This window comes from Colossoma macropomum, unplaced genomic scaffold, assembly GCF_904425465.1.
Source record: "Colossoma macropomum unplaced genomic scaffold, Colossoma_macropomum, whole genome shotgun sequence".
In the NCBI taxonomy this organism is placed as follows: domain Eukaryota; kingdom Metazoa; phylum Chordata; class Actinopteri; order Characiformes; family Serrasalmidae; genus Colossoma; species Colossoma macropomum.
The window spans coordinates 15,071,248-15,098,089 of NW_023494803.1; the positions used below are offsets into that span (position 1 = coordinate 15,071,248).

Below are 26,842 nucleotides of genomic sequence, written 5' to 3' on the forward strand. Positions count from 1 at the left end.
GTATGCAAATCAGTCAACCAAAGTTACTGGTCCCTGATGACGCCCTACTCATGCCGCACTGATAAATATGAAAGCATAGGAGCCCAGAGTGAGGAGATAACCACACTCACGTACTGAGATAAATACCCCCAGCACCACCTCACAAGGCTGCGATATTCCAGTAAATAACTGTACATAACTCAATTAATCTAAGCTTAGTTTGTAATAAAGATGTTATGGCTAGCACATTTATTAATAATGTTCAGCGTATGAATAGGTAACCTGAAGGACCAATTTGGTTAGGATTCTTGTAAGTCTCTATATAGCTGTTGGTGTTTCATCTGATTCACATTTAACTTCATCTGATTCACATTTAACAGAGCCACTGCAGGCCCTGGATGACAGGTGATGCAGTCTGCGACCCCGATCTGATTACATCTGTGAACAACCTATTTGGTACGATACAGTCTCACTGTTATACTTCTCTGCTTGGAATTAAACAGGCAGCATACTAAAAGCTAGGTTGTGATGCTGGTAATGCGAGAAGGGTCTGGCTGCAGCCGTGCACTCTCAGCCTGACATGCACCACCAGCCTGTTGATGATGTCAGTGCATGCTCTGCCACGACAGTGTTTTTGTCGGTTTTATGAGGAAAAATAGTGAACCACATACTGCTGGGCAACAAGAGCTACACTGAATGTATATTAACGTTCCCATACTGATAATAACCCTACCATGACGTTAAGACATGAATGTCGGGTTTATTCACAGAAAAAAACAAAATGGCTGCCGCTGAAACTCATGAAAGCCATGCTGAAGACGATTAGAAACGGTCATTAAAAAAATATAAATTATATAAATAGTATATAAAACTATTTATTTAAAATTAAACTTATTAGTGATTCTAGGAGGTTGTGACAACATACAGTCAACTTAGTACAGATTACTTTTGCTGTCTCATCAACGTCGTCACAATCTCCTAGAAAGTTGTCAGACAACATTTCCTAACTTTCTGAGGAATTACATTTCAGACAACGTTGTGGGCACCAAAACAGTACGCTGTCACAACGTAACTGTGTTTGCAGGACCGTTAGGAATAAAACCTGATGGTTTTGCTTCCCAACGGGAATTGGCTTGATGGTTGCCGTTAGAGGCCATTAGGAAATGATCAAATGTATGTGGAGTCAGTCCCAAAACACCTGATTAAACGATCAGAATCCTTTACGCTGTGATATCAACCCATCAGGAAAACCACTAACCAGAAAACCATTAGCAACTACTGAAAACCACCAGGAACCAACAGACATTTTTTAATGGGTTCTACGATCTTTTTCTTCAGGAAGGTACATTAAATGTAACTCTAGCCAAGTTGTGAACGAAAAATGGATTAAGTGATGATATAGCTAAGCAGCAGCAGCAGCCAAAAGTTACTGTGCCGTTGGGCTGCTTCTGCCATTGTGGCAGACAGTGCGTGTGCACGTGACGTCACTGGGGCTGAGAGTGCATCTGGCTAAGTCTGCAGCCGGACTCTTTTGGGTAATGCTAGAGAATGGCTAGCATAAGCTAACTAGCTTAGGCTGCAAAGGTTGGGTTAGCTTTTTTTCTGCATTAACTTTTAACACACCTTGGCCACCACCCTACTTCAAGTGTTCTCAACAAGTGAGAGTGTGATGATGTAAAGTACTCCTTTACACATCACAATATAATGACTGATTTGTAAACACTTACCTGTACTTACTTGAAGACTGGTTATCCTTGCTTTGAGGAGCAAAGAGAACTGAACAGGTTCACCTGTGATTTACGTACCTGGGTGAGTCCATCCTCTGTAGAAGAGGAGGGAAGGACAAACAAATGAGTTGGCAACAAATCTCCAACAAATATTACTTTCTTCGAGAGTGTAATTAAACTTGACAAAGTCAACAAATTCTTGTAAGAACTTGGAATACGGCCCTGGTGATCTGTAGATTGTAATCAAAATCATGGTCAGTAATAATTCAATTTACAATGACGGCCTTAGATGTAAGAGATCATATGTTAAGCAGTCCTGGTGTTAGACCAAACGGGCTGTCACTGCAAACTGGTTAAACTGGTCTGGTTTTTAGATTAGCAGCACAAACATTTTGAGGTTTTCTGAAAAAATTTTGGGAGGAACGGACACGGTCTCAGTTGGGTGGGCCCTATGTGGCATCTCAAGGAAATTAGCAGATGTTTGTCTGCTGCCTGGCCTTGGTCCTGGCTTGTCAGCAACTAACTGTCCTACACTGATGGCTGTCTGAGAGAGCAACCACAAGGGCAAAGCAGTTGCTTCACAGTGAATTCCATAGAAAAGCACCAGCATCTACCTCTGAAAAAAGTGTACTTTGTTACTAGGTATAGTACAACAGCACAAAGTTTAACAAAAAACTAGAATATCATTCAGAGCGATGCATTTTTGAATCAGATATTTCCATCTCTTCCAGTAAGTAGTTTTAAGAGATGTTCTACAGTCATGTTAAAAAATAGGACACCCTATTAAATATGTAGTTCTTTATTAAGGTATATAGGCATATCAAAACTTCCTATCTTTTTGTCGTAAGTTAAGATCTAACAGGTCAAGATAGGATTTTTCACAAATTACTACATAAATAGTTTGTTATAAATAATTATAAGTATTACAGAAGCAAATCCTATCTCAATTTAGGAATCTTGTCTTATCTTACAGTATCTTAAGTTAGGAAATCTTAAGCTATGTGATCAAAGTCGACAATTAACTGTCATGTCTGTTACCTAGCAACCGACCATACGTGCACAGCTGAAACGTCAACACGTAATTAAAATAATCAGGTTAGCTAGCCAGCCAGACAGCTAGCTACCTTTACTGGTGTAAAAGAGGTCAAACAAAACTAAAGCACAATGAACTTGAAGGTAAGAATATTGTGACAGCACCTTGTGCAGTTTATCAGAACTCCCAATTTCAACTTCCCAAATGCTTTAGCCAAACAGCAACACTTTCAGCTGTCTCATTATTCACAGACATCGCTGTAATATTTTATCTGAAGAGTTGTTATCAACATCAACACACATAGGTAATAAGAAAGTGGAGGAGGTTGTGTCTGCAGTGTTTCTAAAATGATGTTAGAAACAGCTGTTAGTTAAAGCACTGTTTTCGATGTATAGAAATGTAACATCATTATGCTAGTTATAGTGAATTATGCTGCCTGTCACTGCATAAAATGATAAAAACAAAGTTAAAACAGAAGTTAACACACCTCTGGGGTTGCCTTAAAGTTAGAACAGAATTTCTGAAATTTTGTCTAGTTAGGATGTTTCTGTTTTCTTATCTGGAGTTAGGATAAGATTATGAACTTTTACAGAACTGTTGTTCTGTAATAACTTGCTTCCTAAATTCAGTCCTAACTCAAATTGTCATGGTAACTAAACAGATTAGATTTCAGAGTTCAGATGTTTCTCTAATATGGCTTTAGAAACTTGACCAAAAGGAGTGGGATTGAAAGTGACTTGTCCTGGATTAAATGAAGATCTTGATTTTAGCCCATATTTATAGGCATATGATGACATTGGTGCCCTCTAGCGTCTAGTTTATAGATATTGACCTTATGACCTTAAGATCTTGTGCATAAATTTGGAATTGATATTGTTGTTTGTTTTTTATATATGTTTAGGAGTCCAAGCACAAAGTGCTGGAACCTTGTTGTTATTGTGAGGATTTTTTTTCATTAGGGTTCATACAAGTGTTTCTTGGCAGCTGCTTGTCCAGTGGAGCTGAAACTTTACATGCTGCATTTTTTTTTTGCTACTTTATAACTACAGTGTTAAGGACAGCTCAGTCACTGGACAGTTATGGCCATCATTGGCCATTAGGATTTCAACAGGCATTTGGAGGGCTTAGCACTGGCCAATCATGATGAAAATTGAGTCATTTTCCCCACATAGGCACTCTCTAATAGCCTTTCAAGTTTGACCTCAATCGGCCATGAGGTGGTGCTATTCAACAAAAACAGTTTTTTTTGATTTTTCTTTGGATAAAAATATTACTTAACTTCATGCATAACACAGAAACTGTGCATTTTTTCAAATGCAAGTCTTAAAATTCTTAAAAGTTTTTCTGCAGTTGTTCAAAACTTTCTGAACTAGTTTGTGGATTTTAAAAATGTTCTTTTAAAACCAGTTTGAAATAAGCAGTTGAGTCTGTAGGTAAATAATTATTAAAATAATCTTGACTTTTTTGCAAAGAATGGCCATGAGACCTTAATTAATCTGCTTGGCCTTGCTTTTTCTGACATAAGGGGCTACAAATCCATCAGCCTTTCTCAGATTATAAATAAATTTGGAATTGTTGTACAAAAAGAGCACCTGAGGAAGCATGCAAAGTTTCAATTAAATTGATCTTCATGGTCCCCTATAATGCTTAATCTAATGCGAAATTACTAAAATGTTATTACTTTTTACTTTGATTGAAATAAGGTAATGATAATGCACATTTCAATAACATGTCAAACTATGTTTAAAAAAAATTGTATACATGTTTCAAATTTGCACAGGAAATATGGAAATTTGACTTTAACACATCTTGGCCACGGAGTCAGGAATGGATATATTTTGTCCGACCACCAGAGGGAGCTTCAGCAATAACCGCATAGTGCAACTTCAGAGATTCAAAACAGTCACAAGCTTTACTGTATTCATCTTGTGGCACCAAAAGTTTCTAAATGTTTTGTATTCCACCGATCCTGACAATTTTGCAAATGCAAGTCTTTCAGAAAACTATTGTTTTTTGTTATTATCCTCCCTGGATTGTTATTACATCATCTCAAACTTGGTCTTAAAACAACCGGTGAAGTCTCATGATCAATAATTATTAAAAAACAAAATCTTGCCTTTTCAGTATTATATAACTGCAAGACGTAAATCAAACAGTTTGGCCTGGCCTATATTGACACAAGGGGCCATAAATCCATCAGTTATGCTTGGATACAAATTTCATATGTATATTCACAATAATCAGCTGAGGAAACATACAACACCATTTCCAAAAGAAGTTGGGACACTGTGAAAAATGTAAATAAAAACAAAATGCAATGATGTGCAAATCAGTTGAACACTATATTTCATTGAAAATGCTTCAAAGACCACATATAGCATTGAAGCTGAGATATTTTATTGTTTTTTGAAAATGTATATGCCCGTTTGGAATTTGATGCCAGCAACGCGTTCCAAAAAAGTTGGCAATAAAAGGCTGGTAAAGTTGCGTAATGCTTAAAAAAACACCTGTTGGTTAATTGGCAACAGGTCAATAACATGATTGGGTATAAAATGAGCATCCCAAAGAGGCTGAGTCTTTCAGAAGTAAAGATGAGGAGGGGTTCACCACTCTGTGAAAGACTGCACGATAAAATAGAGCAGCAATACAAGAATAACATTTCTCAATGTAAAATAGCAAAGAACTTCTGCTTGTAGTCATCTATGGTACATAGTATCATTACAAGAATCAGGAAATCCAGAAAAATTTCTGTCTGCAATGGACAAGACCAAAAAACAGTATTTGCTGGCCATGATCTTTGGGCCTTAAGATGGCGCTGCATTAAAAACGGACATGATTCTGTACTGGAAATCATTGCATGGCCTCAGAAAAACGTCCGAATAACACTATGAAAACAGTTCGTCACTGCATCCACAATTCTAATTAAAACTCTATATAAACAGGATCCAGAAATGCTGCCACCTTCTCTGGGCCTGAGCTCGTTTAAAATGGACTGAGGGGAAGTGGAGAAGTGTCCTGTGGTCCAACAAATCAACATTTGAATTTCTTTTTGGAAATCATGGACACTGTGTCCTCTGGGCTAAAGACCACTCAGCTTGTTATTGGTGCTTGGGTATGGGGTGCATTAGCGCACATGGCATGGGTGACTGACACATATGCGAATGCACCATTAATGCTGAACGATATATGCATGTTTTGGCAACAAACCCTGCCATGCACACGATGTCTTTTTCAGGGAAGACCTTGCTTATTTCAGCAAGACAATGTCAAACCACATTCTGCATGTATTACCACAGCATTGCTCCAGTCTGGGTGCTAAACTGACCTGCCTGCAGTCCAGACCTGTCACCACTGAAAACATTTGGCACATTATGAAATGAAAAATATGACAAAGGAGACACCATACTGTTAAGCAGCTGAAATCCTATGTTAAGCAAAAATGGGATAACATTTCACTTTCAAAACTACAGCAGTTGGTCCTCCTCACTTCCCAAATGCTTACAGAGTGTTGTTAAAAGAAGAGGTGGTGAAACAGAGTGATAAACATGCCCCCATCCCAACTTTTTTGGAACATGTTGTTGGCATCAAATTCAAAATGGGCATATATATTTAAAAAAAAAAAAAAAACAATAAAATTTCTCAGTTTCAACATTTGATATGTTGGTTTTGTACTATTTTCAATTAAACATAGGGTTTAAATGATTTGCACGTCATTAAATTTTATTTTTATTTACATTTTGCACAGCGTCCCAACTTTTTTGGAAATGGGGTTGTATAAAAATGGGCTTGAATCTGCTAAGTTGGCTCTTAGAATGCTCAGTGTACTTCCACCAGTCTAAAATGTCGTTATTTCTGTCTGAGATTAAAATAAAGACACAAAATTGTTTCAAATTACCCATCTTAATGAGCCCTAACACTTTGCAAATATATGTATGTAGCTTAATATTTCAGGAAATCCTGTTATTTGATTTGAGCAAATCTTGATCACAGAATCACGTGTTCCCAGCGGGAGGGAGGGAGCCACATCAGTAACTGCAACTGGCAGTCTTGAAATTTACAATCATTTAATGGCTTTACTGTGTTTATCTTCGGTAAAGAGTATTTCTGAATGTTTTGACAATTTTTCTGACAATTTTTGCAAATACAAGTCTTTTCTTCTTTTCGTCTCTGTTGTTTTCCAGCAAATAATCAAAGTTTAAAAACTGATTTTTTATATTACTCATTGGATTTTAATTATATCCTATCAAACTTGGTCTTAAAAATAACCAGGAAAGTCACAAGGTTGACAGTTATTTTTCAGCACAGCATGGCTGCAAGATATGAATCAGTCAGTCTCGTCTGGCTTATTCTGACACAAACGTCTAGAAATCATATTTAGGGTTCATACACACTGTGTGAAGAACGCTATTGGAATTTTACAGTCCAAGCATGAAGTGGTGGAACTCTATTGTAATTGTTAGGATATTTCTTCTTCTTTTTCTCTGCTAAAATGATTCATGCAGACCAAGCTGTAAGTGGTACAGATATGAAAGTTGGTCAATAGATAGTAGTCCCTCCCACTACGCAGGCACATGAGCTCAGCCCGATCACCCAGATGGTGGTGCTACAGTGAAGCTTTAAACTTTTGGGTCATAATTCCTACCTAGTATGTCATAGAGACAAAATTCTTCCTTCTTCTAATTTCTTCTGATCGGACACAGCGTCAGTCTTTAAGTCTAGGCTAAAAACCTACTTGTTTAGTCGAGCCTTTGGTAATTTGTTTTTCCTGTTAGATAAAAGATGCAGATCTGGGGGTTCAGGGACATAGAGTATTATGGTAAGCTGGGAGAGTTGGTGCTGTTGTTTTGCTGCTCTCTCGTGTTCACTCAAGTTTGTTGATGGTGGAGCGGAGGGGCGCTGACATCTCACGGAGCACTTATGTCTCTGTTACCTTTCTGATTCTCCCTTTTAGTTAGGCTGTAATAGCTAGACCTGTAATCAGTGACCCTTAACAGAAGTCTCTGTGTGTTTCCTTTGCTGAGTTGTACAGCTGCCCATCCTGTGTGGTCTGATGCTGTTGCTTTTTCTGCCTTGATCGTGTGCCCACTGCTCGCCAGTTTTCTGGACCAGTTTGGCCACCAACTAGCTTCCCGCTATACAATGCCGTGCAAACCTCACCTGCGTGAACTGACCCTTCTGATGATACTGCTGCACAGACTTGAACTATTTTATCATAGCCATTGCTTCACCTGTTTTTCCCTTTTCTGTATTTTAATATTTTATACTAACATTAAAACATCCTCTGTTCATTTTGCTCTTGTGTTTTCTATTTGGTGTTGACCAGAGGAGGATGGGTTCCCCTTTTGAGTCTTGGTTCCTCTCAAGGTTCCTCTTGCTCTTAGGGAGTTTTTCTGCGCCACTGTCGCCATTGGCTTGCTCATGGGGTTTGGACCTGGATTTTTTCTGTAAAGCTGCTTAGCGACAATGCCTGTTGTAAAAAGTGCTATATAAATAAACTTTGACTTGACTTGACTAGTTGTCTCATGGCCCAAAAAAGGCAAAAGATTTTATGCAAAATCGCACACATTTTTTTGCGTAAACTAGACCCTGGGTTTTCAGCCAAGCTGCACAAATTTGATGTCAAAAGAATTTGAAGAATCTAAACTTCAATAATTATCAAAAAAATTTAGGAAGTTCAACAGTGTGTAGCGTTCAGGCCCCACCCAGAAATATGGGTCGAGCTCATGTTGCAAAAATCATGCTTCTAATCTAATCAGCTCTGACTCAAACACTTTGACTGATTGTTCCAAAACTTCACACGCATGTACCCTAGGGGACTTGAAGATGATCTTCAAAGTTTGGTGGAACTGCATCGTTAGGTAGTGCTATAAGAAGCAAAAAATGTTACTCAACCAAAGGTTGTTGCCCAATTGACATTAAAGTTTGCATGCTACTAGGTGCTGTTCTAGGTCAGCAACCAAGAGACTGATGTCATATATGAAAAAACCTGGCATTTAGATTTCAGCAGGTATTTGACAGCCTTGGAATTGGCCAATCACCATGAAACTTGATACGTATTTCCAGGTTTGGACTCTGTACTAATTGAAAGGTATGTGATATAATATGATAATATGATAGGTACTGGCCACAGGGGCACCACTCACGTACGTTATAAAACACTAAAATGAATATATATATAACTTATACCATTAAGGTTATAAAATGCAGTTGGGATCAAATAATGCAATAAATGGACTTGACAGCTTCATCAAGTTAATTTTTATTGTTTTTCTTCAAAAGACAGAGTAGCTGCAACATGAATAACTTTGCCCGTAGATCATATATGTTTTTGACTAAGTTGTACAAGCAGTCAAACATTATGATTTATTTACATTTTCAGGACTGTAGTGCAATGATGAGAATGCATTGTCCAATTGACACCAAACTTTGTATACCTGCTCAATGTCTCATGTTGAAACACAGTGCAAAGTTAAGTGGACATATGTTGATAGAGGGCACTAAAACAGTAATTCCACATGGTGACCATATTTGCAAATTCATCACATTATAAAATAATAATAATAATAATTATTATTATTAATATTATTATTATTATTTTTAATACATAGTCCAGGAAACAAGAAATATTGCTTCAGTGTTTGCCACAATCCTTGCACAAACCAAGGATGAGTTTTATTGCAAAATGTGAAAGTGATTTTCAGCTGAAGTTACCAAATCAGTTCATGAAGATAGTAACCCCATCTAATTTATTCATGAGTCAAACTGAATAATTTACAATATGACTTACCAATAAGTCGACCACAAAACAGCAGATTTTGGTTTAAAGCCTTTCCTACTATGAACATGTTAAAGATGAAGTCCTTTTACTGCAGCGTTTAAAGTAATTGGCAGCCAAAGTCAACCAAATGAGTTCATTTGTACCCCATCTGATTGACTCATGATTCAGGTTCAGCCTATTGTACGATGACTGTCATCAGTGAGTAGACAAAATCAACTGCACATTTTGATCCAAAGTCTGTCATACCACAAACGTATCAAAGATCCATCTTCTGTCCATCTTCTGCTATATGTCAAAGTAATTTGCAGACAAAGTTACCAAATCAGTTCATTTATTTAGTGTTTTGCACTCCATCCAGTTGTCTCATGAATCAAATTGAAAACATTATAAACTTACTATTACCAGTGAGCAAACAAGCAACAAGCAATAGATTTTCATCAAGGCTGTCATGCTCTGCAGAAACCACAGATGAAGTCCTTTTACTTCAGTATTTTAAAATAAAAGGCAGCCAAAGTTACCAGAACAGTTTAAGTTAATAATTTGTACTCCATCTCAATGATCTCTTAGCCAAAAAATGTTATACAGTGAAAGATTGTTGTAAAATTTGTTCATGCAACTACTTTGTCCTATCCTGAATCAGGCTCTGAGATCTGCAAAAACATGTTTAATAAAAGTGCCACAGGGATTCAAAGACCTAACATTGGTCAGTTACAATTGAACTTCATATGTATGCCCGAACTTTTACTGACGTACCCAAGGAGGGACATAACCAAAATTGCAAAATATAAGGCCTACTTGCGAAGACAGCTTGGACCTTGCATCATATTTAGTCCTGTTTAACTGGATTTGGTGCAGCTCAGTATGTGAAACAGTGAATCAGATTATAGTTTTCATACTTTTTGATAGTGTTTTTTTTTAAATGTGGCACTAATAGAGCTTATTTTGTATGTGTTAACTTATCAAGCAAATAAAAAAATATATATAACGTGATAAATATTTTGCATTGTAAGTACAATGGTATTATACTTGCCATATAACCCACCCTTGCTGTGAAACTGCTCAAGCTTAAATAAACATTACTCACCAATGCCCTCTAAAGGTGGCAACACTAGTCGGATGTTATTAAACTTGTTTTGGGAAGAACCATGAATATGAAGATTGTGAAGGTGAACAGCTGTGGAAAATTATTTTGGTCAGCTCAAATAATTGTGATCAGCTCAAATAAATGTGACCAGGTGATTATGTAATAATTGTGACAGGGCTGGAAACAAATGTAATGACAATTTAGCATGCAAAGTGCAGTTTACACCTACTAATGAGTAGAGGTCAATTAACTTAAGGCTACGTTGAAACTGTTACTTGGTGCAACTGTGTAAATTTCAGTAGCTTGAAACTTGTATGTAGAGGCAGATGACATTAAAACTAAGCTACGATTTAGTTCACATTCAGCTGGTGCAACTGGCTCCAAATGTTGTGTTTGATCTAGGAGAAGACACAAAGCAATATTTTTTGTATAGCAAATAAACACTCCATTTGTCACAATTTTTTGAGCTTTTCCAAGCTTGAATGTTACAATTTAAAATAATTGTTTGTTTGTGTGCAAATTATTTTACAGAATAATAATACTCTCAGTAATCACAGTTAAATATACTTACTGCATTAGTGTAATTTGACCTGTTTCATGCATTTAATGTTTTCCAAACAGGACCAAAACATTGTTTGAAGAGATCCGTGCTTTAATCAAGAACAGCAGTGATGAGTATTGTTCCTTTTGGAGGCCTGTTCTACCTTGGGGAGGTGTGTACACAATCAGGGCTGGTCAAAAAGCAATCTCCTGCATTCCACTGTATGTTAAAATCAGTCTGAAAAACACCTGTACAATTGATGGCTTCCTCATGCTCTTGTATGTCATTCTCCGCGACAATCACACCTTCTGCCGGGAAGTGGGCTTATTCTTGGGTAAGCAGTTTGTGGAATACTTTCTGTATCTGATGGACTCTTATGACTACACCACGGTCAAGATGCTTTGGATCTGGGACAGGATGTCTAAGCGACAGTACCGCTCAGTGATCAATCAAGCAGCTCTGGAGATTGACCTTTTTGGCAATGAGCATGAGAATTTCACAAAGAACTTGGAAAACCTGATGTCAACTATTCAGGAGAGCTTTTGCACCAACTGGTGTTGTCCATCCCGTTTCCAGGAGCTCCTTCAGAAGACCATAAATATCAAGTAAGAGTGAGAGGAATGGTATTTTGAACACCGATAAACATTATCTGTAGTTCAGTAACTGATTACTAAATAGTTTAGACTTAGGAAAAGCCTTTAAGATAGATCTTTAAGTTAGTAAGTAAGCAAAGATGGTACTGCTTATGCATCTGATTGACAGTTTTCAAAGCTGTGTGAATGTTGTGACCATTGACAGTTTTCAAAGCAGTCAGTCAGATGCTTCAGTTGGCTGAAAATTTTAATTTGAGCTGTTTAGAGCAACCCAAACCTGTTTATGGAGCATTTTATGAGTCATTTCATAAAACTTTGGTCCAACTCCACATGAATACACCTGCCTCTAATGTTCAAAAGTTTTGGCCGCTTAAATTGTTCTCGTTTGTTAGATTAGGGTTACAGCAAATCTCTGCAGGGTTAGTAGATCTCCAAAAGCAAGGCTGGGTATCACTGCTATAAAGAACGAAAAGTATTGTCAGTAGGGATGCATCGATACCATTTTTTCAGACCAAGTACGAATGCATGTTTAGTACATGGTGATACTGAGTCTGATACCATAATAAATTACTTACTGAGAATTAAGTAGCTGTGAATGTAAATGAGTGCAATGTACCTTAAACAGTTAAATAATTAAAATCTAGCTGATTTAAATGATATGCCTTAGCTAGCTGTGCTACATTATTTACCCTGGATTGAATAGCGCTGCAGTGAAGAAGAGCAGGTTTTGTTCCACATCAGAAAAGTGCTTTGGTACAGCTGTATGTAACTGTATAGTTTTGTTCCCATGCTTCTTACCTGTCTAAGCTGCAGACTCTGTAGTACAGTGACAGCAGGAATCACATCTGAAGCTAATCCGGGGAGCTCACGTGTCATGTCATTGAACTCTTTCTGACTGGTTGAGCTGTAATTGAATGTCCTCTAAAGCCAGTTATACACTGTTCGATTTTAAAATCTTGTTATCTAGACCCTCAACTGTATGTTTGAACAGATCATTGTGTACAAAGCCTACAATTTATATATACTCACGAGAACGCTTGGTCCATAGTACATGAAATGCAGTGTGTACAGTGTGCAACAAGTACTGAGCAGACATGCTGAGAAACTGCAGCTCGGCTAACCACAGCAGCTCAGCTAACCACACTGAAAAATACATGGTAGGACAATACTGTCTCTCTGCAGTATATTTTACAAAAACCATATGACTGTATGTACTTTGTTTTATATATAGTCAAACAGAGTAAAGTTGGCATATATGGCCATTGGTAGCATTTTTTTATTTTTTTTTGCCTCCATTTGGCTAGCATACGCGTATTGGGGAAGCGGTGGTTGTTGTGTGTATTTAAAAACAGGCTAAAATCGCAGGATTCCTGGTGGGAATATGCCAAGGCAGAATGTTTAAAGTGACTGACAGCTTTGTGTCTGACCGCCACGGAGTCAGCTCTCTGTGTGAGCAGAGCCTCGTTCACTGCTCAGTACTTACTGAAGTAGTTCATTAACATGGCATTTTACACTGTATTTACGTCACATGGTATCGCCTGGTACAGGATGTTAGTATCAGTGCATTTTTATGAGGCCAAGTATGAGTAAATACTGGTATCAGTATCGATGCGTCCCTAATTGTCAGTCATGTATTTACCTTTTATTGCAGAAAATGGATTAAACATACACTGGAAAAATTTTTTAATTGTGATCTACTATGATATCTTCTCTGAAATTATGAGTGTTTACATTGTCTTGTCTCATTGATGGTTAACACTGCGCTCTTTCTGTAGTATTTCCTTTTCACCTTGACTAAAGTAAGGTCCATTAGGCAGTCCAGTGATGAAAAGGATATTAAAGTGATCTATTAATAGTCTGGTTTGGCTTCTGTTCATCCCTCAAATGATACTTTTTTTTCTCGTTTCTGTAAGGTCCTTAATGTGAAAGTTAACATCATGTGATATTATAGGCACAAATAACTTATTAAAGTGTTATTTATTTATGTGTGTTCAACCAGTAGCCTAGATATTACATTTGTGTATTGTACCTTTTATATGTGATTATTACAAAAAAAATGCCAAGAACAAATTTATGATAAACGGTTTTATGGAAAATTTGGGCTCCTCCAGCCGAATTATATTTTAATCTCTGTGGCTCTGCAAATGTTGTAGCATATTTACTTTCTATTTTATTTACTTTAATGAATAAATGAAATAAAATAGCAATTGTGGCATGTCCAAAGTTTGGATACCCAGTTATAAAGTCTCAGAACACGTTAGCCCTTAACTGACTCATGACGATTGGTAAGGCATTGTGGCATTGCAAAACAACCATATCCTCTGAGCAGCTGGCTGAGGATCTAAAAATGAATAATTAAGGCCTAGAAAGCAGGGGAAGGCTAAAAAAGAGCTTCAAGCTTGTCCAAAATTGCCTTAAAAAATGGCAGTTAAGGGGAAGTGTGGAAGTCAAGGTAAGATCTGGAAGATCAAGAAAACTCTGATAGAACTGCTGGATTGTGTCCAGAAAGGCAAAGCCAAACCCCTGTAACAAAGGACACGCAAAAGAAATGCAGGAAGGTTAGGGAACACAGGAGTGGTGGTTTACCTTTCTACCATGCAGTGCTGCTTGCATAAACAAGATCTGCATGGAAAAGTCGTCAGAAGGAAACTTTATCTATGATTTCATCCCAGAAGTAGATAGCTGAAGTATGCCAATTAATATCTAGATAAACCAGAGGCATTTTGGGAACAAGTGCTGTGGACTGATGAAGTAAAAATTGAACTTAATGTTTGGGGAAAAAAAGGAGAAGCATTTGATAAGAACAACACCTTGCCAACTGTTAAGCATGGGGGTAGATCTATTAAGCTTTTCTGGGGGTTACGTGGCAGCCAGTGGCACAGGAAACATTGTATGTGTAAGTGGAAGAATGGATTCTTCTACAACAAAATAATGACTCAAAACATACCTCAAAATCCACTTTGAACTGCTTCAAAAAAGTAGCTTTTGGAATGAAACATGCTGTGCATGCAAGACAGCCCAAGAATATCACAGAGGTAAAAGTGTTCTGTAAGGAAGAGTGAGTGAAAATTGCGGGGACAGGAACAGAAAGACCCATAGTGGGCTATAAAAAGTGTTAGACAGCTGTGATATCTACTAATGGGGTATTACTAAGTACTGACTTATTAAGGTGTCCAAACTTTTGCACGTCTTAATTACTAACATTTTTGTATTTTTAAGTTCATTAAGTGCAAAGTAAATGTGCATTAACTTTTGTAGTAAAAGGGTATTTATTAAAATTGTTGCAAATGTTGTGTTTATCTTCAGAAATCAAGCAAATATGTAGTTTGGGCAGAGATGCCTGAACCTTCGCAAACAACTGTATAATATTATGCACCCCACAGGGTTTTTAGATGCAAGATTCAAGATTTGTTTACTCTGTCACGTTCTGTCTGTTGTCTGGGATGTTGTGTTGATAAGTATAACGATAGAATGATGGCTATGATAAAATGTAACCTACTGAATTTGCACATTTGTCACATCAAATTTAAATGGTAATATTTTCTCTTTCTCATACAATTCCCACAGTCCTCCACATGAGCTTCCTGATAGCGATCCTATTCAGTCTTCAGTGGATGAGTTCTTCTGCTCAAAGATCGTACTCTGCAAAGAAGTTGGGTGAGACACTAAGTGTTTGCCTTATCTGTGTTATTACGGACACCTCATGAGCCATAAGAACACAAAACCTCTCTGATTCAGGTGCTATACATTTATGTCATGGATTTACCCATCAACCTCTACTGCATTTTGTACAAGGTGTAGTTAAATTAACCCTTAAACAGTTAAATTTAACACTTTCTAAAAATAACTCTACCATAAAAATGTTAAATTTAGAGTAAATTCAACACCTATTGGAATCATATATTAACTTTATATAACACTCATCAGTGTTAACTAATTTTTACTCCACAGGTAGAATAACTCTCAAAGTGTTATTTTAAATTAAAACTCAGTGTTTATATTTTTACAGCCCTACACAGTGTTATTTTAAATTTACTCCCCAGTGTCAGTTCTATTTTTATATTGTTTTTTTTTTGAGTCACTGTTATATATCGACTGTCACTTTTTCCTATACTATAGAAGAGTATCTGTGGAAAATTATTTTAGCTTTTCTTTCCCCAAAATTGACAGACATTTTGCTGAACACTGCACTATCAAAGGCTACAATTAACAGCATATTCATAAATATGAATATAACAGCATATATTCATAAATAACATGAAAAAAAAATTAATTAAAACAAAAAAATTACAGAATTGAACATCTAAAACTAATTGCCATCTGCAACTGATTTGCACCAATTCAGAGTAATCATAGAAAGTGGCAGTATGGTACAACAAACCAGCTGAAATCGTCCATTTTATAAGCCATTTGCGAATCGAATGGTCTGTGGTACACAAGCTCCATGACATCAGTAACACAGAACTCTTTTTTTGGGGAAGGCAACCTGAAATGCATGAAAATGCTCCTTGAAACATAAGGTCTGCAGCACTGAAACAACAACTAAAACAACTAAAAGTACTTGCTGATCTGTCACTATGATACAGTCCATTTTCAGGAAAACAGGCATTTCTTGAACAACATCAATGCAAACAACTAAGTCAGGACAGTATTTATTCCCATGGTACTTTGACTGATAGCACACAGGTGTTGAGTGAAACTTTCATTTTTAGAGCTAGATCTCCTCCTGCAGTGAAATTAGACAATGACATTTCTTTTCCTGGACCAAATGTCAGCTCACTCTGGCTAAAATAGAACCAGCTGTACGACATGTGATGCTGGCCAAGCTTGATGTTATATTTTTGAAGTTTTTCTGTTGTCTCTTAAAAAAATCTTCAAATGTTTTGCTTCAAATTGCATACACCAAATATGAATAATGGGACCAAGTTTTGTATACGAGGATAGCGAAACATGAAATGGTGTTTGGGTTAAAGGTTTTTGATGTTCAACGATGAAATGTTTCAAATAGACAGTGTTACCCTCAGTCAGTAGTGGTGCAAAAACTGTCAATCTGTAGCAGCAACAACAACAGATGCCAGTAACGGTCATTTACCCACACCAGATCATCAAACGGTAGTGGCATGTTACGCAAAAGACACCATAACTGTATTACATTAAGCTCTGGATCAGGATCATCCTTATCCATGAGGCAAAAGCAAAAACAGTGAACAAAGCCAAATAAGCTGTGGAGACCTAGGTTATTACCTGTTACTTGAACAACAGTTCCATGTATGCACCACCCAAAACTGGGACAAAGAATTTAAGATCTCTGACAAAAGGGTTTCAAAATCTAGCTAAACCCATAAGTCTTCACATCTTGAGGGTGGAAGAGAGCACACAAGTATATACTGACCATACATGAATTGTACTTTTGTGAAAAGTAAAATAAATACCTTGCAATTTATGTATGCCTTTTTTTAGATCCCAGTGTATTTGCAGTTTCAAAATCATCATAAAACAACTGAATCTTGAAAGCATTTCTTTCTTTACAAAAAGAGGATGGCTCTTGATGTATCCTTTTAATTGCCATATGCAGTATCACTTGGTAAATATGTTAGCCTTAGCATATCACTAATGTTTGTATCAGAGATATGAGCAAACATGTCATTTGCAACAACCTAGTCATACATTCCTTGGTTTTGTTTTTCCTTTTATCAAATCTAACACCAAGTACTCTCCATAGGACTAACAGTGCACCATTTCTTCACTTTGACTGCAAATTCAATTGTGTGAAAGGGTTTTCAGTTTCACTTGAAGACTGCTTGACTTGATTAACACATTCTGTATTTTCTGAGGGTAAGCGTTTGAGAGCTGTCTCTCTAAATTGATTTTGTGTTTCATGTACAACTTCTTCCAGAGAACAAACCAAACTGTTCACTATGCCCTGTCCAGCTCCTGCAGTCTGATCCTTTGCAACAGTTGAGGCACACACATCCAGAGTATTCTAGTTAGAAACTTCTGCTAGAGAAAAGGTGTTTGGAGTTCAAGAGAGCGGGTTTGCAGAAATTATGATTTTATTGTAGAAGCATGCTGTACATCTTCCTCAAACCCAATTAAAAACAGCAGCTTAAAACAGAGCTTTATACTTTGTTCTCTCCTCCCCCCTGGTCCTTGTTTTGGTCTTTAAAGACCACAGTCACTGTTCTCACAGAATTGAATCCTGTTGTAAAAGGACTCATCCTATTTTCAGAGGTGTAAGTAACGAATTACATTTACTCTCATTACTGTAATTGAGTACAGTTTTCCTTGTAACAGTACTTTTTGGAGTAGAATTAAATCATAGTACTTTTATTCTTACTTGAGTTTATTTTTAATGAAATACTTTTACTTTGCTACTTTAATTTTCATAACGTTACAGAGTAAAAATATATTATGAGCGTATCAGCTCAGAAACCAATACGAACGAAGGGCGGTTAAATTGAAAAGATTCAACCATCAAAAAACAGCAGCTCCAACAGGAAAACCACTACAGAGATGTCCAGTTTAGTGGAGAAGGACAGAGGAGAACTGAACCAGCACACAAGGAACAGACTGCATCCAAACGGTCATCTATATTCATTTAACATGAACGAAAGAAAACAGCGTTATTATCAGCAGCCTAACATGAAACCTGCTGAGATCCAATTTCACAACTCAACTCCAGCCTGAAGGACCATTAGCCGAGCTAGCTGATCCGAGCTAAACAGGTACCATTTTTACGGTTTTCTTCTGTCTTATATAATGCTTCAGTGCCTGTCATCTGCTTTAGTTAACAGGTGTCGCCCACAGTCTGCAGTTTACTCGTTTATACAGCCTAGTTTAGCTGCTGTTGAAGATAAACGGTTGTGAACGGCTGTGATAGAAGTAATCTAGTCTAATACGGGTTCTTCATCAACTCTGGACAGTGATTCTGTCACGCTGACATTATTTAGGCTGATTGGCCTCCCCACCTCCCTGTCCCCTCTCTCTCCCTCTCTCTCCCTCTCTCTCCCTCTCCCTCTCTCTGTCTCTGTCTGTGTATCTCTCTCTGTGTGTCTCTCTTCCTCTCTGCCCCTCACTCTCTTTCTTCCCCTCTTCCTCTCTCTGTTCCTCTCTTTCTCTCTCTCTCTCTTCCTCTCTCTCTCTCTCTTCCTACCCCCTCTCTCTTCCTCCCTCTCTCTCTTCCTCTCTCTTTCTCTCTCTCTTCCTCTCTTCCTCCCTCTCTCTCTCGCTCTCGCTCTCTCTCTCTTGCTCTCTCTTCCTCTCTTTGCCCCCCCTGTTTCTCACTGTCTCTCACTGTCTCTCACTCTGCCTTGGTGTTTGTCTTTAACTGTGAAAGGCTGTGTAGCTGTTTAATGCAGTAATAATGGCTGATTCTGTATGAAGTGATCAGCATGAATACAAGTGAAATATATTGCAGTAAAAATCAAAGCTGAGTAAATTGCTGATGTTGCTGCTGATTTTAATGGTAGAAATGTCTGAACAGATATCAGTGAAAATATAAAGTTTGAAGGCTGTGAGTGTGTTTACTGTCTGTAGAGGTTCACACCTATTAACATAAGCTAGAGTCTAGGGAGCTGATGGGCAGCAGGACTCTCACTAAAATTACCTTATTAATTAAGCAATCTACTCATAATTTTGACTTTTTTTCTCTTAAGTGAACAACTAATTAAACAGTAACAACCTCTGCACAGTCTTTTAGGGATTCTAAAATACTTTATTGTAAACAGATAAACTAGGACGTCTTATATAATCATCTAAGCATGAAATGCATGCAGTTTAATGTAAGCCTCATTCCTTACACTGTTCACAGAAATGTGTGTAAATGTGCTCAGCTCTCAGAACTTTTTCCCACATATTGTCATGTTTTGCTTTAGTGTTTTTCTGTACAGATCATTTCCAGTGATGTAGCCAAGTCAGCTCAGAAATATTTTCAGGTTGTGACAGTGGAAATACGAAAAGTAGCTAAGTAACATGAGTACTTAAGTAGTTTTTAATGAACTACTCATTTACTCTTACTTGAGTGATTTTATTTACTAATGCTTTTACTTGTACTTGAGTAAATTATCACTACAGTAACAGTACTTGTACTTGAGTAGGGATTTTTAGTACTCTTTACACCCCTGCCTATTTTAAATACTTGAGTGTGTTAAACTGAGTGTTCGGTACCAGGAAAACCAAAATCCCATCCCTAGATGGTGTTGCAAAATGCTATTTGTAATGTTGTAAATAAATACTCGTCAGCCAATCTTAAGAAAAGTAGTAACGCTTAAAACCATGCAAACATAAAAATGAGAAAAATAAAATGTAGAAATTAAAACTAAATCCCAGCAGTCCCTGTACATCAGCACATCATATGTAGTTTCTTGACAAAATATTAGTTGGGTTTAATATAATAGTATTGGTAGTTGCTTTATGTTGATGCTTTGTCTGTTTAGAGACACAAATACAGCATCGACATATTATGACACAGCATAATAAAATGATTACACAGATTGTGACAAACATTATCCTGTTTCCAGCAAAGTTAGGATGCTGTTTATTATGTGAATAATAAACAGAATGCAATGACATGAAAATCATTAAACCCTATATTTAATTGAAAATAGTACAAAGACAACATATTAAATATTGAAACTGAGACTTACTACTTTTACATCCCTAAAAAAGTTTGTAGGGTAGACAATTAAGTCATCCACACACCAAATTTGGTGCATAGGTGTAGTTTTATATCCACTACTCAGGCAAACGCTTTGAGGACAGTTGGCCTGATGGTGGTGCTATAGAGCAGCATTTTACATTTTGACAGCAGGCCTAACACAAATGTCAGTTGCTCAAAGTTTGAATTTATCTGTGGAGATGCAAGGTAAATGACTATTTGAAAAATCTTGACTTAATGCACAGAATGGCCTCTAGACACCACTCAATTTGTTTGGCCTGGCTTTTTCTGTCATAAGGGGCTAATAAATCCATGACTTTTTATCTGATTGTGATAAAATGCACATAACCATTGTCTGAGGAAGTATGCAACGTTTCATTTAAATTGATCTCCATAGGTCCCTACTAGGGATGGGGGGAAAAATCGATTCTTAGATGCATCACGATGTGGATGTGGATGATTCTGAATCGATTCACAAATGTCAAAAATCGATTTTCTAAATTTTAATTGATAACGTAATGTTGATGGAACGCGAAAGGCGGAACTTTGCAAAAGTGCAGCGCCTGGACAGTCTGTGGTGTGCACACTACATTAAAAGTAGTGCAGGGGTCAGCAACCCAAATGTTAATATCATTTTGTCCTTTCAACAAAAGTCAAACCTCCTTGGGAGCCACAACATTTTAAGTCCATTTTACCATTTTGGCTGTACATGTGCCTCAGTACATGCTAATGTCCTAGTGTAGGGTAAAAATCTAATACAAACAAAAACGCAGACTTACTTTGCTCTGCTTTAAGCTTCAGCTCAGCTGTAGCTGCTTTTCTTGCATCACCAGCAGGAAACCTTTCCACAAAGGTAGAACAGTTTCTTGTAAAAATGTCTCTCAATGTTCTCCTTTTTACGAGGCTGAAGTCGCTTCTCATTCTCCAGCTTCTTGTTCGAATTTTCCCGTTCCACCTTAAATGAAACCTGAGGCGCCAGAATGTAACTGCTGCACCATTTAAGGTGGAACGGGTAAATTCAAACAAGAAGCTGGTGAATGAGAAGCTGACTTCAGTTTCATGTTTGTGTTTGACAGTTTCTCGTTGCAGATTAAATGTATCAGGAAACCAGCTGGAGTGATTATAAATGCAAATAAGTCTATTCGTCTCCAAATTATCGAGGTTTGTCTTAAATCTTTCTGATTGCCCTTTCGTTAGCTATTAGCTAGGTGAACTAGCAGTTACAGGCTACATTATTTCCAGCTGTTAAGAACATTTATTGTTGAAACTGTGTTTGAACGATCAGCAGAGATTTATTTTACTGTAAAGGAGGATTATTTCATTTTTACCTACAAATCTAATTCTGATGTGGAGCCACACCAGGCCAGTAAAGGAGCTGCAGGTTGCCGACCCCTGAGCTAGTGTATGGAAGCACTTTGGCTTCTGTGGAGCATATTGCATGTTTCCACCCATTTTCCACCCGGTTGTAGTTGCTGCCAACCAGGGAACCGTCGATCAAGCCATGTCTGAGCTTCCACCCAAATCAAAAAGGATGAAGCAAGCTATAAACTCTATCTCAACTTTTATTGCCAAAGATTTGCATCCGTACTCAGTCGCTGAGAACCAGGGCTTTCGTGCTGTGTTGCACACTGTGGAGCTGAGAAACAGCGTCCCATCTTGAAGATATTTTACTGACACAGCGACCCCCCCCTCACTCTCTACAACGAGACCAAAACCGAAGTTGTAGAATCACTGAAGAAAACGAGTAGGATAGCTGTAACGTGCTGCGTGGACACTCATTGACACAGGATCTTATTTCACTGTAACTGCGCATATTATCGCAGATAAGTGGCAGCCTGTGTCTCATGTGCTCCAAACAAGAGCAGTGAATGAGAGTCTTCCAGTTGACTTGGCACATTGCTTCCATTTGATTTATTAATGAAAGATATTGGAAGTAAATTCATTATGGATCATTACAGATACTTTGCTTTAAAAGTTCCAAGTTGTCACACAGTGAGAAAAAAGAAATCCTGTATAGAAAAAAAAGATGCATCGAGATGCATCGATAATTGTTTTATAATCACATCGCAGCCCTCTGAATTAGACATGGCTATGTTTTCTCTGGCCACCAGAGGGAGCTTGAGAAATATCTGCAAATTGCCTACTCTAAGCACAAATACAGTTGTAAGCTTTACTATATTTATCTTGTGGCAGTGAAAGATTCTGAATGTTTTGTATTCTTCTGAGCCTGACATTTAGGCAAATATGAGTCTTTCAAAAAGTTCTGTTGTTTTCTAGTACATCATCAAAGGGTTAAATCTGACTTTTTAACACTCCTCCCTGGATTTTTATTGCATCTTCTCCAGCTTGATCTTAAAACAATGATCAAAGTCTCAAAGTCAGTTATTGTTTAAAAACTCTTGCCTTGTAAGCATGGTATTATTGCAGGTTATGCATAAATCAGTTTGCTGTGTCTTATTTTGACACAAGCAGCCATAAATCTGTCAGTGATGCTCTGATTGTGACCAAATTTGATATGTCAATTGACAATAGTCAGATGAGGAAACATATTACACTTCACTTGAATCAGCTTAAGTTGGCTCCTACAGTGCTCAATGTAATTACAAGATTCTAAGATTTCATTGTTCCAGTTGAAGATTAAAATAAAGACACAACAGTTCTTTCAAATTACACATCTTAATGAGCCTTAAAACTTTGCAAATATAAGTATGTTGCTTAACTTTAGAGGAAATCCTCTAAATTGATTTGAGCAAATCTTGATCACAATATCAGGTGCTATGTTTTTTTCTGGCCACCAGCGAGAGCCACATCAGTAACTGCAAATGTCAATATTGAATAGTGAAATATACACTCAGTCGAAAGCTTTATTTATCTTTTGGCAAAGAGCATTTCTGAACGTTATGCCTTACTGATCCTGACAATTTTGCAAATTCAGGTCTTTTAAAAAAACTATTGTTGGTGGGAGTCACGTGACTGGACAAAATATGGCTGCCTGAAACCTCGCTCCGCTCCTAAACTTCGTAAATCCTTCGTTCCTCTCTGACGACATTCTGTTTTTAGACCAAAGTAACAGTTTGCCTTTGAAACATGTCAGACTCCCAAAATGACACAGACTTTGCAATTTTTGTGTCTGTCTGTTTCTGAGTGCTATAAAGAGGAAAAAGATCATATTCAAGATTAGATTATATTTTTATACCCATACGGTACGGTCTTGTTGAATTGGTCCCATTTAGCTTTCTGATCATAGTCCGGTCTATCCGAATTGTACTCTCAACATAATGCTGTCGAAAACAAAAAATTGGAAATTTAATTCATCATTACTGAACAATGTAAAGCAGTTCAGGACTCACTAAAACATTATTGGTTAGATAATCAGCACTCCCCAGTGTCACCGTCCATAATATGGGATGCTGCTAAAGCAACAATTTATGGCCACATAATCTCCCAGTAGGAGGAGAAGGAGACCTGTTGGCATGGTTGACCCAGATGAAACGGGTTTCATAAGTGTATTAGATCTGATATCATATAGCAGGGTGTCTGGTTACAAAATTAATTTCAGCAAATCACTAGCCTTACCTCTGAATATTCTACAAGGTGTTGACGTATGTCAGCTTTGTCCTTTTCAGGCAGCTGTGGCAGGGTTCAGATACCTTGGTGTCTGTTACCCCTAAGTTGGATAATTTATTTACCACTTTGGGGGGAAAATGAAAGAAGAGCTCCATGTTTGGTCTTTTCTTCCAAATTGTTTTTTGGTCGAATCAATATTATAAAATGAATATCTTACCCCAACTTAATTATTTGTTTCAAACTCTACCCTGTTATATTTCCTTGAATCTCTTCAAAAGCATAAATACCTGTATAGCTGAATAAATATGGAACAAGAAGAAACCTCAAATCAAGTTCTCAAAACTTACCAAACCCAAAATGCTTGGAGGAGCCTCCTTACCTAACTTTCAGCTTTATTATTGGTCAGCACAAATTAAACATATGAGGTTGTGGTTTTTAGACAGACATGATTCCAGATGGAATAATATTGAGTCCTCATTTTGTAAACCACTTGTGTTAAGGACCCTCACATTTGTGAGCTCTATAGCTAAACTTCATAATCTAAAAGACAAATATGCTATATATAGTACACTTATGGTCTGGAAGGATGTCAGGCAGTATTTGAAAATTCCAAATTATATTTCATTGCATTCCCCTATCTTCCTTAACCCAGATTTTCACCTTCAAATAAGGACCATTCCGAAATTGGTTAGTATCTGGAATAACTGACTGTTGTTTAATGACTTTTGAGTAGTTTAAAACAGTTTAAGCTTCCAAATTCAGATTTCTACAAATATCTGCAGTTATGGCACTTTGTAGATTGCTTATCCAAAGAAAGTAAAATTTGTTGGGAGTTGACAGAAATGGAGAGGTTTCTTGTTAGGCCAGATGATCTTGGAAATAAAATTTCACACACATACTCTACCCTGTCCTGTTCTGGCATGCTAAGCTATGATTCCCTGAGATGTATATGGGAAATGGGAAAGAGACCTTTCTCTCAGATTTGATGACAATGCGTGGAATAACATCTACAAGAAAATATTCCCAAGATGTACTTCCATTAACATCCAAGATGTTACTTTTACAGAACATGTCTTACTCCCTACGTCTTCACTAGATGTCTCCAAATGTATCCCCATTATGCTATAAATGTAAAGCTGATAAAGGTACACCAAGTTTTTATCTTTTGAACCACAACCCTGACATGGTATTGAGTGGCAGTGAGGAATATCTTCTAGGAATCTTAACATATCTTGCAAAAAGTGTATTTTGTTGCTATGGATGACTCAGACATCAAATCCTTTTCCACTGAAAGAATTTACTTTTGAAATTCATCATAGATACCAAAGATTGAGCAACATCTGGTCATCAGTATGGAGAATATGAGAAGGGATATGAATATTTTTGAGACCTGCATGTTCTCTTCATGGTCTTTTCATTTCTGATTTTTGTGCCTTTTGTGTTTAATTGCGTCTTAGTTTTGTGGCCTCTAGCATACACTGCCATATCCCCCTTTTTTCTGTAATCTGTAATTTGTAGTTAATGTTATTTCATTATTGTTTAGCCTTTTTCTGTTACTGGCGTGGCGACTGACAATTTGTTGTTGTAAGGATAAGTCTTTGAAAATCAATAAACATATAATAAAAGAAAAATTGTTTTCTTGTAAATCATCAGTGTCTGAAAACTTTTATAGTCCTCCCTGGATTTTTATTGCACAGTCTCATGCTTGGCCTCGAAACAACCGGTGACATCTTAAGGTCAATAATTATTTATATATAATTATATAATTATTGTCTTTTAAGCATAGTATTATTGCAAATTATAAATCAACCAGTTCTTCGTTCGATTTGATATGCACATTGACAATAATCAGCTGAGGAAATTTATGACATTTGGCTTTAATCAGCTTAAGTTGGCTCTTGCAAAGGTCACCGCACTGCCAACAATCTAAAACATCATTATTTAAACCTTAAATATAAATGAGGACACAACAATTGTTTCAAATTATACATTATAAAAAGCTTTAACACTTTGTGAATGTATGTATGTTTTCTTTACGGCAAATCCTATAATTTGATTTAAACAAATCTTCATCACAGAATCAGGTGTTGTATTTTTTCCAGCTACCAGTGGAGCCACATCAGTAACTGCAATTGAACTTTCTTCAAATTGCATCAACTGAAATGTACCATCAGTCAAAAAATGTACTATATTTGTCTTTTAGCAAAGAGTATTTCTTATGCTTTCTCCCTAACCTGACAGTTTTGCAACTGCAAGTCTTTGAGGAAAAGGTACAATTGTTCCGCACTTGATAAAAGTTTGAAAGGTGTTGTTTTCTTACTGCTCCTTTGAGTTTTTATCGAATTACCTCAAAATTGGTTTTAGAACGGTCTGTGGATTTAGAACCTCATAACTTTTACCAGAGTGTGGCAGTAGTATTTGACAGAATCAATGTGACCTGGCTTATTTTTATTTAAAGTGCTACAAATACATAAGCAATTGTCTGATTATAATCAAATTTGGAACATCATACAGAATAATGAACAAAGAGTGTGTTGTGAATTAATTTTGTGTTATATAACTCCATAATCACAATAATTGAAAGTTGGGAACTAGTTCCTAAATTTGTGCCTGATTCCGTATTGCTCACCACCAATGCATTGTCTCAAAAAATGTGGTGTTGCCATGAACACCATGGCTGACCATGAAAACATCTGCCTTTGACTAAATCTAAGGTTGTGGGTTCAGCTCCCATCATGGTTGGTGAGCAAAGCAGTTTAAACTGAAGTAGGCAAGTCACTTAGCAATCTTAATCTTAGTCATAAGAAATAGAGGTCTTTCTTAAACAATCTACTGCCTTCTACAACCAGAGACATGAAATTTGTTTATGCTGCTTGGTTCCTTC

General features: G+C 37.1%; 1 protein-coding gene across 2 annotated transcripts in view; it reads left to right on the forward strand.

The window, feature by feature from the left end:
* The window catches only part of cunh14orf28 (chromosome unknown C14orf28 homolog), a 50,164-nt gene that overhangs the window by 15,069 nt on the left and 8,253 nt on the right, over nucleotides 1-26,842 (forward strand). Inside the window, exons 2-4 of one of the 2 annotated variants that reach the window (XM_036593178.1) lie at nucleotides 11,223-11,747; nucleotides 15,303-15,392; nucleotides 17,196-17,285. In XM_036593178.1, the coding sequence (XP_036449071.1) occupies nucleotides 11,223-11,747; nucleotides 15,303-15,392; nucleotides 17,196-17,285 (705 nt within the window). The remainder of the gene's footprint in view (nucleotides 1-11,222; nucleotides 11,748-15,302; nucleotides 15,393-17,195; nucleotides 17,286-26,842) is intronic. The other variant, XM_036593177.1, reaches the window with a different exon arrangement.